General features: G+C 35.7%; 1 protein-coding gene across 1 annotated transcript in view; it reads left to right on the top strand.

The window, feature by feature from the left end:
* The window catches only part of LOC127103927 (pentatricopeptide repeat-containing protein At5g18475-like), a 48,907-nt gene extending 31,178 nt beyond the window's left edge, over positions 1-17,729 (top strand). Inside the window, exon 3 of the mRNA XM_051041157.1 lies at positions 17,242-17,729. Coding sequence (XP_050897114.1) covers positions 17,242-17,729 — 488 coding nt within the window. The remainder of the gene's footprint in view (positions 1-17,241) is intronic.
* Positions 17,730-18,056: the final 327 nt, after the last annotated feature.

The raw sequence follows: 18,056 nt of genomic DNA, 5'->3' as shown, positions 1-18,056 counted from the left end.
ATTGTTGGAATTTCAATTGCCATGACCTTCAATGTTGATGATTGATGACCATGCTATGCTAAACCCTTGCTGATGTATGTTTGGGCTAAGTCATTTTTGATGTTGGTGATAACATGTACTGCTATGCTAAAGAACATGTACTGCTATGCTGAGTTTCAATTGATTATGAATTGATTTCCATGTCCTGTGGCTGTGACAATGATAAACATTGCTTGCTGAATGCTATGCTGCTATGTGCTGTTGGTTGTTTTTGTTTGATTTGGTGATGGACATGATAATGAATGCTGTTCTTGATTAAGCCTGCCGCAGTGTTTGAAACTTTAGGCACATGCTCAGCAAAATCCATGTGAAATATATATTGTATGCTGTTACCATTGAAATGTTGAATGATGATGATTACATGATGATGATTACATGATGATTGATGATTGGATGATATGTTGAATGCTGTTGTTTGGTTGCTGCATAATGATGATGATGCATGAACATGCTTATACCAATGCCATGTTTGTTTGCCTTGCTTTTCGAGTTCATCAGATATTGATTTGTTTGATACTGCTGCTATTGTTTGTTTGGATTAGTTGGATGATGATAAACATTGAAAATGATATTGCTTGCTGTATGATTGAACTGCCCAGGGATTCCACCTGCTGTGTTTGGTCTTGTTGTTATCTCGATAATGCTTAATATGTACATGCTTCTGTCCATGCCAAACCATAAACTTTGCCCAGTTTTTTTTCCACAATGCCATGTTGAATGCTATTGTTGTTTGTGTTTACTGCATGATGTTGATGCTACACGTGAACCACTGCCGTGCTGCTGTGTGTGTATGTTGGAATTTATTTGTCAGATGATGAACTTGCTGGAAATATCATGAAGCTTGCTCTGCTGTTTTGAACTTCCCCAGGAAAACCACATGTTATGTATTACATGCTGTTGTGTGTTTGTTGATTGAATTCGATTGGATGTTGTTGAACCATGATGCTGAGCCATGCTGTTAGAAAACCCTAAGGGTGTATGTGAAAACCAGATTTTTGAACCATTGGCCATGTTACTGTTTTATTGGCTGAGAGCCAATCAAAACATTTCGTTTTGTAGGGCCAAAACGCAGCACTTCAATAAGTGACTGCAGAATCACAAAATTGCCATTCGTTGACCTTGGTTTGACCACTTTGCCTTGCTTTTTATTCATGTTTCACCATTTATTTCCCTCAACTTCAATAATTAATTTCCAATTCATTTTTCATCCAAAAATTATGATTCTTTTTCCATGATGTTCACAATTGAGTCTAGTATTTAATTATGAATTTTAATGATTTTTCCATTGGCTGGATTTTAATTGATAATTACTTTCTTGACATGTATGCCAAAATAATACCTTGTGCCATTCTCTTTGTGAAATTGTCATGTTGCATCCAATGAGCTTGAAATTTTTTGTGGTGAAACTAGACACATTGATCTTCATTTCCATATAAAGTTTGTGCATTTATCATTTGTGGATTGATAGTTATGATTTTTTGAAGTTGTGTGTTGCATTTGGTGTCATACCATGATCATGCATTTTCACAATTTTTGTTCACACACTTCCCTACATCCAAATGACCCCAAATTTTGCATGAATGATCCCTTGTATGTCTAATTGATGTATGAATTTTATTGGAATTAATCTTGCTGTTTTCCATTTGATTGAGAATTTTCTTCCATATGTGGTCATTTGTTGACTTTTTGTGCTATGCTTTGCCAAATCCTTTGTGAAATTCTCATATCTTATCACATGACCATGAAATTTCATATGTGATAACTAGACATCTCAAGCTTTGCATTGGTGTTAATTTCATTCATTTCTCTTTTGTTTTCAAATTGATATGATTTTTTGAAGTTGACCCATGCTTGTTGACTTTCACCATGCTTGCTTGAATTTGTTTTGACTTCATGATTTTACTTGACTGCCTTCCTCTCATCCAAATGCCATGAAATTTTACATGTATACCATGTTAGATGTTAGGATTGAGTGTGATTTATTTCATAATTTTTGAAAATGTTTGAGTTGACTTTTGAATGAAGTCTTTGCTGTTGACTTTTGTATGCTTCTCTTGCCATGCTTTGCATCCTTTTGCATATGAAATGACCATGATGCATGATATAAGTTTGAATCCAATTGTGTTTGCTTCTTACATGATTGAAGTTGACTTTGATTGAATATTGTTTGCTGCCTTGACTTTTTCTTTCATCTTTGACCCTAGGCTAGTCCTAGTGGTCTTCTGAGCTTACCATTGAGCTGTTGTTTCAGGTTGAGCACCCATGCTTTAAGGATCACTCAAATGTGATTGAATTTGATTGTTTGCCACATGCTAACCCTTGTTTTGTAGGTGACTCATACTTGAGTCTTTGTGCCTTGCACAAGTGGTCCCTCTGTGTGACTATTGGTTCATTTCCTTTTGGTTTTGGCTGTTGACTTGTTTACTAATGAGTTTGACTTTTGCAGGTGCTTTAGTTGCTTAAGTTCTTTGAACTTGCTTGCTTGCTTTGCTATTTAGCATTTGCTTTGAGGTAGAAACCTTTCTTCTTCATGTAGTCTGGAGACCCGGTCTGTTATTTGACCGGGCAAACTGTCTGAAGTCCTCCTTAAGAGGCAATGCCTGTGTGTGTTTAATTTTGTCCTAAGCAGGAAAAGTCCTTCAAGTAAGGCAATTGGTGGAAGGTAGGGATAAGTAATCTATCCCCCACTATTCAGTGTGTCCTCTCTTTGCTCCCAGTACCTGGTTGAAGCAATGAGATAAATACCCAAGATCTAATCGAGTCAATAATGTGGAGAGAGTTCCTACTTTCTGAACTCCCACACTTTCTTTGATGCTCTCTCTGATATGAGATTGAAGCAATGAGGCACACCCCTCATCTCCTATTCATCTGCTTCACCTGAGCCCCTCAATGGCCAGGTTAAGAGCGACACTTACCTATCACAGTGGACTGTTAAAGTCAAACCCTCTTATGTGAGCCCCCATTGTTTGGCTATAGAGTGTGCTGTTTGATATTCACTGATTGATTGATTGCTTCCTGTGAACTTGCTTGCTTATATGCTATGCATTTATCATCATCATCAATTGCCATTAATGCATGATCATCTCATCTGTTTTGTGATGCTATCATTTGTTGTTTGCCCATTGAGGACAATTGTAAGTCCATCTCTTTTGGCCTTTGCTCCTATGATATGGAAGGATAGAGTGTAAGACCTCATTGGTCACTCATATCTTCTGTTTATCTGTTTGTATGGGAGGATACAGTTATAAGTCCCTGTAAGTTGGCATCTGTTATCCTGTGATCATAGTTTGATCTGTTTGATTGTATGTGAGGTTGCAGTTATAAGTCCCTGTAAGTTGGCACCTGCTTTCCTGTGATCATAGTTTGTTCATCTGTTTGTGTGAGAGGTTGCAATTATAAGTCCCTGTAAGTTGGCATTTGCATTCCTGTGATCACATTGTTGCTTTTGTTCTTGTATGTGAGGATCCATTGTAAGTCCCTGTAATGTGGCATTGGATTTCCTGTGAGCATACTGTGGAGTTAATCTAAGTCCAGATAGATTGGCAGTTGACTTCCATATTTCATCTTTGCTTTTCTTTTGAGGAGATTAGTGTAAGTCCATTGAGTGGCTTCTGATATCCTGTTCTGTTTTAGGAGACTGGTGTAAATCCATTTATTGGTATCCGGTATCCGCTTTTATTTCTTTGCCTGTGGAGATTAGTGTAAGACCATTGAGTGGCATCTGATATCCCGTTTTGTTTTAGGAGATTGGTATAAGACCATTGATTGGCATCCGATATCCGCTTTTGCTTGCTTTGCTTGTTTATTATTGCCATTGCTATTCCAAAGGACACACTTGAATCATCTGCTATATGATTTCAAGAGGTGAACCTTCTAAGAAGTTTTACAATCCATCCTCATCCATTCATCATTCATTACGTCTTAGAACCTTTTCACACATTTACCTTTCAAATTTGACATAAGTGTTGTGCAAACATCTTCATGTTTTTTTTTTTTAACTAAAAACCTGGACTCAAGTCCTTGACCTTTTTTCCAAAATCCATTTCATAATACTTATTTGAATTGATCTTAATTATACTTTGACTTCATTTTCATAATCATAATCAGTAACTCCATTCATTCACTTGTTTTGGCTTTGTCCATTAATCTTTTCATGCATGAGCTATAGGTTTGATTTATCTTAGTGGTTGATGTTAATCTCACCTTTTGTCTTTAGTGATTGAATTGTAAGTCTTCCTCGCCTATTATAGGGTTAACCCCTCTCTGGCCAGTTGAAGCTGTTCTCACATGGTGGACGTTGTTGTTTGTATAAGGTTGAGTTTTCTCCCGTGGATAACGTAAGACCTAGGGTTTGTGTTTAAAATTGAACCTAACCCACTTTTGGAAATCTTTTAGCCGAACTACGGCGTTCTGATCCTTACCTTTGATGGAAGGTACGTAGGCAACGGGTTCATCCGTTCGAACCCAATAAATAATAAAATGTATATTCTTTTCTCATCATCCCAATCATGTTTGCACAATCTTTATGTCATAACAAATAATAATTTTTGCATAACAAGTGTGAAAAGGGCTCCCTAGGAGTACCTAGGACGTAGTGGGTGCCTAACACCTTCCCATTGCGTAATTTACCCCTTACCCAGAATCTCTGATCTTTTTATTAGTTTTCTACGTGTAAAACTTCTTAGGCTTTTGTTCGCTTTTTAGCCAATCCTTTGGATAAATAAAAGTGCGGTGGCGACTCGAAATATTTCAATGTATCTCCTAGCTTATGATTTAATCGATAGATCATATAGCGACGAATACACCGCTACACTATCCAGTAAAGATGATGTGTTATTCTCTTTGTAGTTCATCATCTGTCCCCAGCTGAGGACTTATGATCTTCATTTGCATTTGTGTCTTTACATGAACCCTGGATCTCCGTGGAACCTTTATTTGGTTTTCATATCCCTAACACCTTTATTTGGTTGTTGCATAGTTGTGGAAGTTTCTCCCTTGCATGAGTTTGCAAATCCGATTGTTGAATCCCCGGTGAAGCCCTGCAAAGTTGTTTTTGGATGGAATCCCCAGTAGATCGTCTAGTTCCCCCCACTCAAAGTTTTTACCTCTTGTTGTGACTTGGGTTCCCAACGGAGTTCCATCTTCTGATAAAAGATTTCTTCCTTCAGACAATATTTAATTATGAGCAGTATTGATGATGTTCCCCTGCAGGGTTGTCTCCCCTTTGGTATAGGTGTTGACCTAAAATTCCCCGCAGTGGGGACTTATTGCTTTGAAAAGTATATATATATATATCCCTCGGCTTGAGATGTGGGTCTTCAGCAGATCCTTATCCTTAACATATTGGTTGATATTCTCAATAATGCTTTCATCCCCGCGAAGTTGCTAAGCTGTATCGTTCTCCTCTCCCAGAGAGTTTGAGTTTTAAGCAAGATCTTTGTTATTCTTGACTTATCCCCTAACAGCATTGTCTCCTCCTCTTTTGAGAAATGAGTTTTAGTTGGATTTGTTCTGGTCCTTTGTTGATTGCTACGGATATATATATATATATATATATATATATATATATATATATATATATATATATATATATATATATATATATATATATATATATATATATCCCGTCTCTTCAGAGTGCTGAATTTTTAGCAATTTTTGGTCAGATTGCATGTTCTTCATGACATTCCCCAACCAGAGTGAATTCATCTTGTAGTTAGAGTTTTATATCCTCGATGATTTATTTTCATCCCCAGCAAGTTCTCTAGTTGGTGTTCCCATCTTGTTGAGATTAACCGAGTATCTAGTTGTGATGATTCAGATCTTCATGTTTGTATCCTTTGTGCTCGTTTGTCAGCATAATCATATACATACTCATGCATAAACATAACATCAGACATTTCATTATGCATTATTGTCACATTGACCTTTTTTTTATCCCCTGCTTTGGTGATATCAATTCCCCATACAAATTTGGTGTGTATGTCCTCCTTCAATTGTAGAGTGTCAGCCCCTTAAGTAGAAATAGTTTGTCCTTTCTTCTTTACCACTAAGTTATTTCCTCGTGAACGATCGTTATTTCAGTCTCCTCCCCAGTTCATTATATGGATGGTACCACTCCCATTGAGTTATATCCTCATTGGGTTGAGTCTTGTTTGATCGTTTCTTTCTAGCTCCTATCTAGATAGATCTTTTGGTCCCCAAGAGTTTATTACCCAGTAATCGGTAATATCGTTCTTGATGATTGAGTACTTTACATGTGTTAATTTACCCAATAATCGGTAAAAGGTAATTTACTTCTTTGATGTTCTCCAGCGGATTCGTTTTTTTGTCTCCCTAGCGAGTCTATCCTTGATATGTTCATCTTAATCAATGACAACTATTCTTTCTATTTGGTTGTCTACCCAGTAAAAAGGCAGTTGTAATTCCTTCTTTCCCTAGAGAGTTTATCCTTGATATGTTCACTTTAACTGGTGACAGATTTTCTCTTTTCTTTGGTATTCTACCTAGTAAACCGGTAGTTGTAACTCCTATTTACGGTATTCTTCCCAGTAAATGGTAGATATAAATCATATTCTTCCCTTTGAGTTTATCCTTGATATGTTCATCTTAACCGATGACGGATACTCTCTCTTTGGTTTTCTACCTACTAACCGGTAGTTGTAATTCCTATTTCCTCGACAGTCTATCCTTGATATGTTCATCTTAACCGGTGACAAATATTCTTCCCTTTGAGTTTATTCTTGATATGTTCACTTTAACGAGTGATGGATACTCTCTCTTTGATTTTCTACCCAGTAAAAAGATAGTTGTAATTCCTATTTGGTTTCTTTTTCCCTAATAGGTTATTCTTACCTAGTAACCAGTAATGAATATTCCTCATTTTCCTCAGCGAGTCATCCTTGATATGTTTACCCTAACCGGTAATGAATGTCCCTCTGTCCGAGTGGATTATCTTCTTACCCAGTAACCGGTGGTAGATAATATATCTCTTTTACTACCGTGTTGAAGTTTTTATTCCCTAGTTGAGTTTAGGTTCGTATTTCTTTGTGAAATCGAATTTCCTTTAGGCTTGAGTATTTCAGCTTTATTCTAATCTACTCTCGTCCCCTGCAAATATCTTGTCCCCTGCAACTGAGTCTTTCCATTGATTTATTTTCATGGAAATCCCCTCGTGTTTCCAACAGTTTTCAAGTCATAGCCTGGCCTACGCATAACTTTTATCCCCAGAGTCTCTGTCTCCCTAGTGACTTTTCCTTATGGAATGGATTATGCTCCTACGGATTTTCGGTTTCTCCGGATTCTTTTCCTTTGTGGCAATATATCCCCCTCAAAGATTAGTTTTACATTCATATCATATGCATCATGAGATCTCTTAGGGACCAAAATTTATTTCTTGATGTTGTTATTTAAGTCCATTCTGCCGAGTTGATACGAAAATTTTAACCTTCACTTCCTCGGCTAGAATGTCCTTAAATAGGGGCACCTGTAAGACCCCAATTTTTACCCTAAGATCCCTCATGATATCTCATCATTTGCATTGGCTTTGGGATCACACCTTGGTATCCACCTTACCCCTCATTTATTGGGTTTGCATTGGGAGAGATCAACAAGCACATTTGATTGTATCATAATTTGTTTTTCTTTATTTACTAACCAAAATACAAAAATATATCTAGTGTAGCTTTGTTTCTTTTGTAGGTAGTGTGTGTGTGTGTGTGTGTGTTTCCATATGTGCCTCATCAAGCTCATATCTAGGGTTTAAGAACCTTAGTGAAAGAGATCAATCAAGTAAAGGTTCATATTGGTTCTAAGTATCATATATGGATCCCCATGTTCTTTATTTGTCATTTTGATCAAGAATTCATCAAGATTTTGAAGCTTGTTTCCTAGACCCTCTCTCCTACAATTTGCAAGTTGGTTCAAGGAGGTTGACCAAAAAAGTCAACTAGTCAAATCTAGGGTTCCCTAGACCCTCTCTCCTACAATTTTTGTCATATGAAAATTATTCCAAGAGAAAAGTTACTCTTTATGACATCCCAAACCACTTTCATGTTGGCATCAAGAGGACATTTTTCTTGGAAAGTCATTTTTTATGGTGAAAGATTGAAAGGTCATTTTGTCTATGCCCTAGATGGAAGGTCAACTTCCAAGAACCATAACTTGCTCATTTTTTATGATATGAGGGCCATACAAGTTTCAAGGTTAATTTCAATATGTCTTCTCCAACGTTTCTTCTTTGAGGAAAGTCAAATTATACTTTCAAGGGCATGTGCCAAGAGGAAACATTATAGGTTATCTTGGGTTATCATCATTGAACAAGCAATTTTCCTCAACTTCTAAAATCTATAACTCCCTCATGCAAGATTCAAATGGTGTCATATTTGTGACCAAATTGAAGAGGAATGAAAGAGATATAACTTTGAAGAAGGAACCATTTTCATTTGAAGCTCGTAGCAAAAGTTATTCAAGGTGGAAAAAGTGATCATTTGACTTTTAACTTAGAAAATTTTCAACTATGTTTGGTTCTTCCAACTTCCACCTAAAACTTCATCATGATCTAAGCTCCAAATGGAAAACGTTTCAAAATCAAAGTTTCTCCCCTTCATGTTATCTTTCAAAAGAATCCAAGATAATGGCATTTTGGAACATTTTTGAGTGACTTGCACATGGGTGTAATGCATGGCCCCATTTGGAAAGTTTCATGACCAATTTTCATTTCACTAATGCATGGTTTCAGGTTGATTTGCACATGATTTTGGATCTATTCACATCATTTCATGGGCGTTGTGCACGCCCATGCAAACATGCAAGATGACATTGCTATTTTTGGCATTTGATTGAAAGTGTGTGAAAATCAATTGGATGACTATAAATACATTGCCATTGAGCTCAGAACGAGGACCCTTATGCCCCCTAGCTTTGATCCTGCAACTCTCCCACCCTCCATTGATGGGATAAACTTGAAGATTTCATTTGAAATTGAGTTTCAATTCCACTTCTGTTTTGGGATTGAAACTCCAAGGTTACAAGCCATTTGATCATCCATTTCACTTCCTGCAAGTTGGTAGAAGCAAGCCAAGCCAAATTGGAAGCAAGGTCAAGCTCAATTGAAGCAAAACGAAGGTGATTTTTCAGATTTTTCCCTTCTTCGATTCTCCCTCAATTATCCACTATTTTGCTTGATTTTTGGTTGTCTGAAGACCTACCAATACAGGAAGCAAGATTAAGTTGCTTTGAGGTTAAACTGAAGCAACTCAGTTCATACTCCTCAATTTTCAATTCCACATATCTTTCTATATAATGAGAATTGGGAAATTCTGAGGGTAAATTCGAGTTCACGACACCTTTCTCTTCAAATTAGTATATGCATCTTTTATTTTCATGAACTTTGGTGGTGGACCAGTCTTGTGAGGTCCATCGGAGAAGATGACCGGAGCCCTAGCTCCGGTGATGTGGTGGCTTGTTCATATCCATCCGATCATCTCCCCACGTTCTAATCCTGACCATTGGTTTGTTTGACTCAGTTTGCCACGCAGTTGACTGAAGCGCATCATGGATCTTAGTGCGTGGCCATCAGATCATCCACCTCAATTAATGAGGGAGATCTGATGGCCCATGTTTTTTTCCATTTAGTTTATTAGTTCAGATTTTATTTTTAGTCCCTTTATTTTGTTTAATTCATATTAAATTCATTTTTAATCCAAAAAATATGGGACTTTCACAAAAAATCTTTAAATATTTTCCTCTTCCATATTTTGAATTAAAATCATTTTTGGGTTAGTTTTGATATTTTTTGTGAATTAAATGATTTTGGACTTGTTTTTAAATATTTTCAAATACTTCTGACTTTCCAAAAATTCTATATTTTTTTGTCTAAGGTCCTTTGATCTTGTTTGACCTAGGATAAATCACTTGGCTATTATTTGGTGATTTGAAGGGATTTGAGGTTTGGCCCTTTTTAAAATGAATTTTATACTATTTTTAATTTGTTTTTAAATATTTAATTATTTAAAAATATTATTGAGCCATTTGATTGACCTTTGTGATGTTTGACTTTCTGTTTGGCCTTGATAATTGTTGATTTAAATTTCCATTTGATCAATACTATTGGATTTAGGGGTTGATGAAATGTACATTTCATCCCTCAAAATGAATGAATAGTATTGATCAGATGAAATTCCTCCTGTGATCAATTCGGGTTTCTATTTCCCCTTCCCTCTTCATCTTCATCCCTCTTCTTCCTCAATCCATCATTGACCAATGATTTCTCTACAAGTCAAATGCTAGCTGATTCATCAATGACCTTGTGTCAGATGAATCAACATGAGCCTGATTGAGACAGGTCCCTCCCATTTTATTTTTGTGTGTGGTCAAATTAAAAGTGAGTTAAAATGCATTTTTAAATAGACAAAACCTCAAATCCCTTCAAAACACCAAATAAATAGCCAAGGGATTTATTCTAGGTCAAACAAGGTCAAAGGACCTTAGATAAAAAATTTCACAATTTTTAGAAAGTTAGAAGTATTTAAAAAATATTTAAAACAAGTCAAAAATCATTTAATTCATGAAAAATATCAAAATTATTCCAAAAAAAGATTTTAATTCAAAATATGGAAGAGGAAAATATTTAAAGATTTTTATTGAAAGTCCCATATTTTTTTATTTAAAAATGAAATTATTATGAATTAAACAAAATAGAAGCAATTAAAAGAAAATCAGAAAATAAAATAAAATACAAAAAAACAAGGGCCATCAGATCTCCCTCATTAATTGAGGTGGAAGATCTGATGGCCATGCACATAGGGAACATGGTGGAGCCAAGTCAATGCGCCACATGCGTGGTAACTAGAACCAAGGGCCATGATTAAAACATTTTAAACAAATCAGATGGCTGGAGACACGCCACCACATCACCGGATCCCTAGCTCTGGTTGTCTTCTCCGGTGGACCTTGCCGGACTGGTCCACCCTCAACCATTCAAAAAAATTAAAAGTAAGCACACTATTTTAAAGAGAAAAAGCTCAGGAGCTCGAATCTAGCCTCAATTTTGTCCAATTCCAAATATATGGAGAGATATGAGGAATTGAATTTTGAGGTACACGATCTGAGTTGCTTCGATTTGACCTCAAAGCAACTCAATCTTATTGCCTACATTGGTAGGACTTCAAACAACCAATAATAAAAGAGAATGGAGAAGAACTGAGTGAGAATCAAAGGTTTGAAGTTTGGAAAAATCACCTTCGGGTAGCATTGATTTGGCTTGATCTCAATGTGAATCCACTTGGTTCTTCCTCCTCTTGCTTGTAGTGACCAATTGAGATGAAAATGGAAATGAATCCTTGGAGTTTAAATCTCAAAAGAGAAGAAGAAATTCAAACTCGATTTCAATGAAATATTCAAGGAATTCTATGGAGTAGGATTCTGAGATAGCTTGGCAAGGCTTGGGCATGGTATGTCTGTTGTTCTTGAGGCAATGCGGTTGTATTTATAGGCTATGGAATTCAGTTTTGGACCATTCCAAAGATTGTCAAAAATAACAACATTGATGCATGGGTGCGTGGGCATTGAATTAGGCCCAAACAATGATGCAATCCACTTCCAATTCGTGCACACTTGGTACTGAAGTCATCACATGGAAGCATGCAAAAGGAAATGATCATTTGAATGTGAAAGTTGCCAAAACAAACCCAATAAAGGAACCATACGAAGTCCCCCAATTCTTATCCAAATTAAGTGATCTTGGATGATTTGGAAAGGTGACATCAAGTGGAACAACTTTGATGTCGAACACTTTTCCATTGAGGTGGAAGTTTGAGAAATCAAACATGATTGAAAATTTTCTAAGTACCAAGTCAAATGACCACTTCTTCCACCTTGAATAACTTTTGCTATGAGCTTCAAATGAAAATGGTTCCTTCACCAAAGTTGTAGCTATTTCACTCTTGTTCATGTTGGTCACAAATTTGATACCATTTGGATTTGGCATGAGGGAGTTATGGATTTTATAAGTTGAGGAAAATTGCTTGTTCAATGGTAATGACCCAAAATGACCTATAATGTTTCCTCATGGCACATGCCCTTGCAAGTAGAATTTGACCTTTCTCAAAGAAGAAAAGTTCTATAAGACATCTTGAAATTGATAATGAAACTTGTATCATCTTCATATCATACATATTGAGCAAGTTATTGTCCTTTGAAATTGATCTCCTAACTAGGGCTCAGACAAAATGACCTATAATATTTCACCATAAAAAATGAATTTCCAAGCAAAATTAGCTCTTTATGTCAACATGAAAGTTGTTTGTAATGTCATAAGGAGTAACTTTGATATTGGAATAATTTTCATATGAAAAAAACTATAGGAGATAGGGTCTAGGGAACCCAGTTTTGACCAATTGACTTTCTCTAGTCAACATCTTTAAACCAACCTTGAAAACTTGAAGTTCTATTGATCTTTAGGACTCATGGAGGATCACATATGCTTAAGATTATGTATAATGAATTATCCCTTGATATCTTTGACCAATTATTGAAGAAACTTGTTGAGGAAGTCACACAAGATACCTAGATGAATTAGGGCTTCCAAGGCAAGCAAGCTTCAAACTCTTGATGAATTCTTAATCAAATTGGAAAATTAAGAACATGGGAATCCATATATTATGTTTAGAACTAATGTGTACCATTTTTGGATTGATCTCTTTGCATTTATGGTCTCAAACCCTAGGTGTGAGCTTGATAGGGTGCAGATGGATGCACACTCTACCTACAAAAGAAATGAAACTACACTAGACATATTTTTGGTATTTTAGTTCGTAAACAAAAGAAAGTAAAGTATGATACAATCACAAATGTGCTTGGTGATCTCTCCCAATGAAAACCCAATGAATGAGGGGTAAGGAGGATGCCAATGTGTGATCCCAAAGCCAATGCAAATAATGAGATAGCATGAGGGATCTTAGGCTCAAAATTGGGGTCTTACACATACCACATACAAAAATAAGAGAGAATGGACCTATCTCAATCAAGCTCTTGTTAATTCATCTGACACAAGGTCATTTGATGAATCAACTAGCATTATGATCTATGAGAAATCATTGGCCATGAATGGATTGGGGAATAAGTGAGATGAAAGTGAGAAGATCTCAAATCGATCAAGGGATGAAACTCACTTGATCAATACCATTCATTCATCTTGAGGGATAGAGTTCAAACTTCATCAACCCCCTAAATCCAATGGTATTGATCAAATTAATGTCCAATTCAACCAAGATCAAGGCCAAACAGAAGTTGAGTCAACACAAAGTTAATAAAATAGCTCAACAAAATATTAAAAGCAATTAAAACAATTTAAATCAAATTTTAAATGAAGAAAAATACATTCTTAAAGGGCAAAAACCTCAAATCCCTTCAAATCACCAAATAAATTGCCAAGAGATTTATCATAGTTCAAACAAGGTCAAAGGATCATTGACTAATTTTTTTGGCATTTTTTGAAAGTCAGGAGTATTTAAAATCAATTAAAAACAAATCAAAAATCATTAAATTCACTAAAAATATCAAACTCAATCCAAAAAATAATTTTAATTCAGAAATGGGAAGATGAAATTATTTGTGAGCTTTTGGTGGTAGTCTCATATTTTTGGATTAAAATTGAAATTATAGTGAATTTAACAAGAAAATTATATTTAAAAAATAATTTGAAAAATAAAAGAAATTAGAAAAAACAAGGGCCACCAGATCTCCCTCATAAATTTAGGTGGCAGATCTGATGGCCACACGCGTATCATCCACCATATGCCTTAGTCAACGGACGCGTGCAAGTGGTATTTCAAATGGATGGACTAGATTAGAATGTGGCCACATGATCAGATGGTCTGGACAATGCCAACACACCACCAGAGCTCTAGCTTCAGTCATCTTCTCCGACCACTTCACCGGACTGGTCTAGATCAAAAGTTCACCAAAATTAATGGATCATACACTATTTTGAAGAGAAAATCACGAGGATTCCAAATATGACCTCCAAATCTTTCAACTCTCACTCTATAATGAGAAATGTGGAGTTGAAAGTTGAGGTGTGCAAACTGAATTGCTTCGATTCAACCTCAAAGCAGCTCAGTATCAATGCCTACATTGGTAGGGCTTCATTCAACCAAAAATCAAGCCAAAATCTTAAGAAATGAGAGAGAATTGAAGAGTTGAAATTCTAGAAAATTCACCTTCTGGTTACAGTTTTGAAGCTCAATCTTGATGCAATTCCACCTCTTGCTTGCAGGAGATGATTAGGATCAAAATGGATGTGAATCCTTGGAGTTCTAGTTCAGAAATAGAAGTTGAACTAGAAGCTCGATTTCAATGAAATCCTCAAGGTATTCTATGTAGTATGGCTATAGGATTGCTGGGCAGAGCTTGGGCAAGTGTTCCCTTTGAATCTGAGGCAATGCACATGTATTTATAGGCTATGCAATTTAGTTCTACACCATTTCAAATTTTGGCCAAAAATAGTTATTTAATGTGCATGGGTGCATGGGCATGTGTTTAGGCTCAAATGATTATTGTAATCCAACCAAATTCGTGCACAAGTGATGCTGAGATCATAACATGAGGTCATGCAAAGAAGTGTAACATTTGAGTTCAAAAGTTGCCAAATTAGGCCATGCAAAGAAGCTATACTCGAGTCCCTCAATATTTGTCCAAATTGAATGATATTGGACTCTGGAAAGCTACCATCATAGGGAACAACTTCAATGTTGGGACGTTTTCCATTTGAAGCTTGGATCATGATGAATTCTGGCATTGAAGTTAGAGGAATCAAACATACTTGAAACTTTTCTAAGTTAAAAGTCAAATGACCCCTTTTTCCACCTTGAATAACTTTTGCTATGAGCTTCAAATGACTTTGGCTCCTTCTTCAAAGTTGTATCTCTTTCAATTATATTCAATTTGGTCACATATTTGACACCATTTGGAGCTATCATAATGGAGTTATGGATTTTAGAAGTTGAGGAAAATTGCTTGTTCAATGATGAGGACCAAAATGGAACTATAATGTTTCCTCATGGCACATGAACTTGCAAGTGAAATTTGACCTTTATCAAAGAATAAAAGTTTAATAAGATATCTTCAAATTGATCATGAAACTTATATTATCTTCATATCATAAAAATTGAGGAAGTTATGGTTCTTGGAAGTTGACCTTCTATCTAGGGCACATACAAAATGACCTATAATCTTTCACTATAAAATATGAATTTCCATTCCAAAGTTGTTTGGAATGTAAGAAAGAGTAAATTTTCTCTTGGAATCATTTTCATATGACAAATATTGTAGGAGTTAGGGTCTAGGAAACCCTAGATTTGACTAGTTGACTTTTCTGGTCAACCTCCTTGAACCAACTTGCAAACTTGAAGTTACTTTGTTCTTTGGGGCTGGTGGAGGATCATATATGTTTATGATGATGTAAAATGAAGTATCCCCTGATATCTTTGACCAAATGTAGAAGAAACTTTCTGAGGAAGGCACACAAGATACCCAGATGAATTAGGGCTTCTTTGACACACAAACTTCAAACTCTTAATGGATTCTTGATCAAAATGACAAATAAAGATCATGGGGATCCATATATGATACTTTGAAACATTGTGGAACTTTTCGAACTCGATCTCTTGCATTGAGGGTCTCAAACCCTAGTTGTGAGCTTAATGAGGCACAGGTGGACATACACACTTCATATAAAAGAAACAAAGTTACACATAGACATATTTTTGTATTTTTGGTTAGTGGACAAAGAAAAATAAAGTATGATACAATCACAGATGTGCTTGGTGATCTCTCCAAATGTAAACCCAATGAATGATAAGTGAGGAGGATACCAAGTTATGATCCCAATGCTAATGCCAAGTTATGAGATGGCATGAGGGATCTTAGGGGTCAAAATTGGGGTCTTACAAAATTGTCTAAAACTAGCTCATTGAGAAGAGAATGTTGACCATCTTGTCATACATTATCAACCACTAAACTTGATTTGTGCATAAAGTTCATTCATCTAACTTACATGCATCTATGCTTGGAATTTCATATCCATCCATATGGTACCTTCAAGATCATCAGTCATTGGTTATTGGTTCTTGGGTTCAGGCTTGCATCAATGCATTGGTCTTCTGGTCCTTTATTTGTTTTTGAATGATTGAGATTCTTAAGCCATTATAGGTCATCATTATTGGTCTATCTATGCATTTCAGTCAAGGTTCATTCATTGTTGCTTAACATTTGAACAAGCCATTGCTTCATTTAAGTTCAGAATCAAGTTGCATTTCATTCAATACCTTGCTTACATTATAAGTCTATTACACAAGTCCATTTTATACTAGAAAACCCTAAGTTTCTAGCCTATAGTTGACTCTGGTCAACTGTTGATTTTTTGGTCAACCAATTGACCGAAGTCAACAATCCATTCTTAAATCCATATTATCTTGACCTTGGTATCATTGATCATGTCCATTTTGAAATCCCTCTTTGGTTTAATTCATTTCATTATTAACAAGCCATCATAATTCATTTGATGATCGTTCATTACTAGATTTTTAAAATAAACCTAAACTAATACTTATGTTTATTCTTATCCTATTCAAATCCAAATAACTTTCAATCATTCAAATCCAACCCTTCATCAACATTTCATTCAATACCATTCCAACATTCATTCAAGTTAACTTTCCAAATACCATTCAAAACTTTTCAATCCATTCAATATACATTCATAACATTCATTAAATAACATTCCATTCAATATACATTCATAACATTCATTAAATAACATTCCATTTAATATTAATTCAAACCATTTCCATTTACAAACCAATTCAATACTTTCACTCAATAACATTCATTACATTACAAATTATAATCTAATCCCAAACTCCCAATCCAATTCTAAGCAAGCAAGTCAGCTACAATAATTCCCAAGTCAGCTGCACACAAATGAAACTCCCTGCAAATTCATTCAGTGCTACACACTATCATACCCCGATTTGGTCCTGAATTTTTTTTTTTCATTTTTTGCTGCTTTTGCTTATACACTTGGGAAGGATGGACGACGAGTGCATGTGATTGAAAGAGATTTGAGTGAACCGGATAGGATTGTAGGTGAATCGGTACAACCTGGTGGATACCTAAAGTTACTTGAGTGAGGTCTTGAAGACTGTGTGGATGAAGTTGAGGCACAAGGAGTCTTTGGCTATGCTCTTTATAAGGATGAAAAAACACCCAGTTTGTCTTATCCCTTAGAAAATTTTGACTCTAATGTATATGGACGAAGCTTTCAAGGAAATATTGGTCGTGCTAGAAATGTTATTGAGTTTATGAAAAATGATAGATGTTGTACCAACTCAGCCCTAGTTGATGGATTATATAAAGCAGGAAAACCAAAAGATGCAAAAGGGGTGTTGGCTGAAATGAAGAACTTTGTTTTGAAACCTGATACAGTTACCTACACTTCTTTGATCAATTTTTTCTGTAGGAATGGGCAAATTGATGAGGCTATAGAGTTGCTTAAAGAAATGAAAGAAAATGAATGTGAGGATGATACTGTTACATTCAATGTGATACTCGGAGGCTTGAGCAGGGAGGGTAGATTTGACGAGGCTTTGGATATGATTGAGAAACTCCCACGCCAAGGTGTATATTAGAACAAGGGTAGTTACAGGATTGTTACTAAACTCGTTAACTCAAAAATAGACAGAAGATTATTGTATGTTTTGAGCTAATTGAAGAATTGGTGGTAACTGCAAATTCCTGATGTCTGCATTGTGGAATGATGTTTCATTTCTCAAGCAGTCTCGGTTTGGAATCCGTAACTTGGTGCAAAGGATTGATACAAAAGTGAATTCAGATTAAACAACGTTGGGTAGGCAATAGACATTCTATACCCACAAATCCAATAAAAGAATTGGATTTGATTAAGCACTTTAGTTTATTCTTACTTATACTTAAGGGAGAGGAAAATACATCACAAA

Source organism: Lathyrus oleraceus, chromosome 7, assembly GCF_024323335.1.
Source record: "Lathyrus oleraceus cultivar Zhongwan6 chromosome 7, CAAS_Psat_ZW6_1.0, whole genome shotgun sequence".
Classification (NCBI taxonomy): Eukaryota; Viridiplantae; Streptophyta; class Magnoliopsida; order Fabales; family Fabaceae; genus Lathyrus; species Lathyrus oleraceus.
This window is presented reverse-complemented; position numbering and strand designations above follow the sequence as displayed.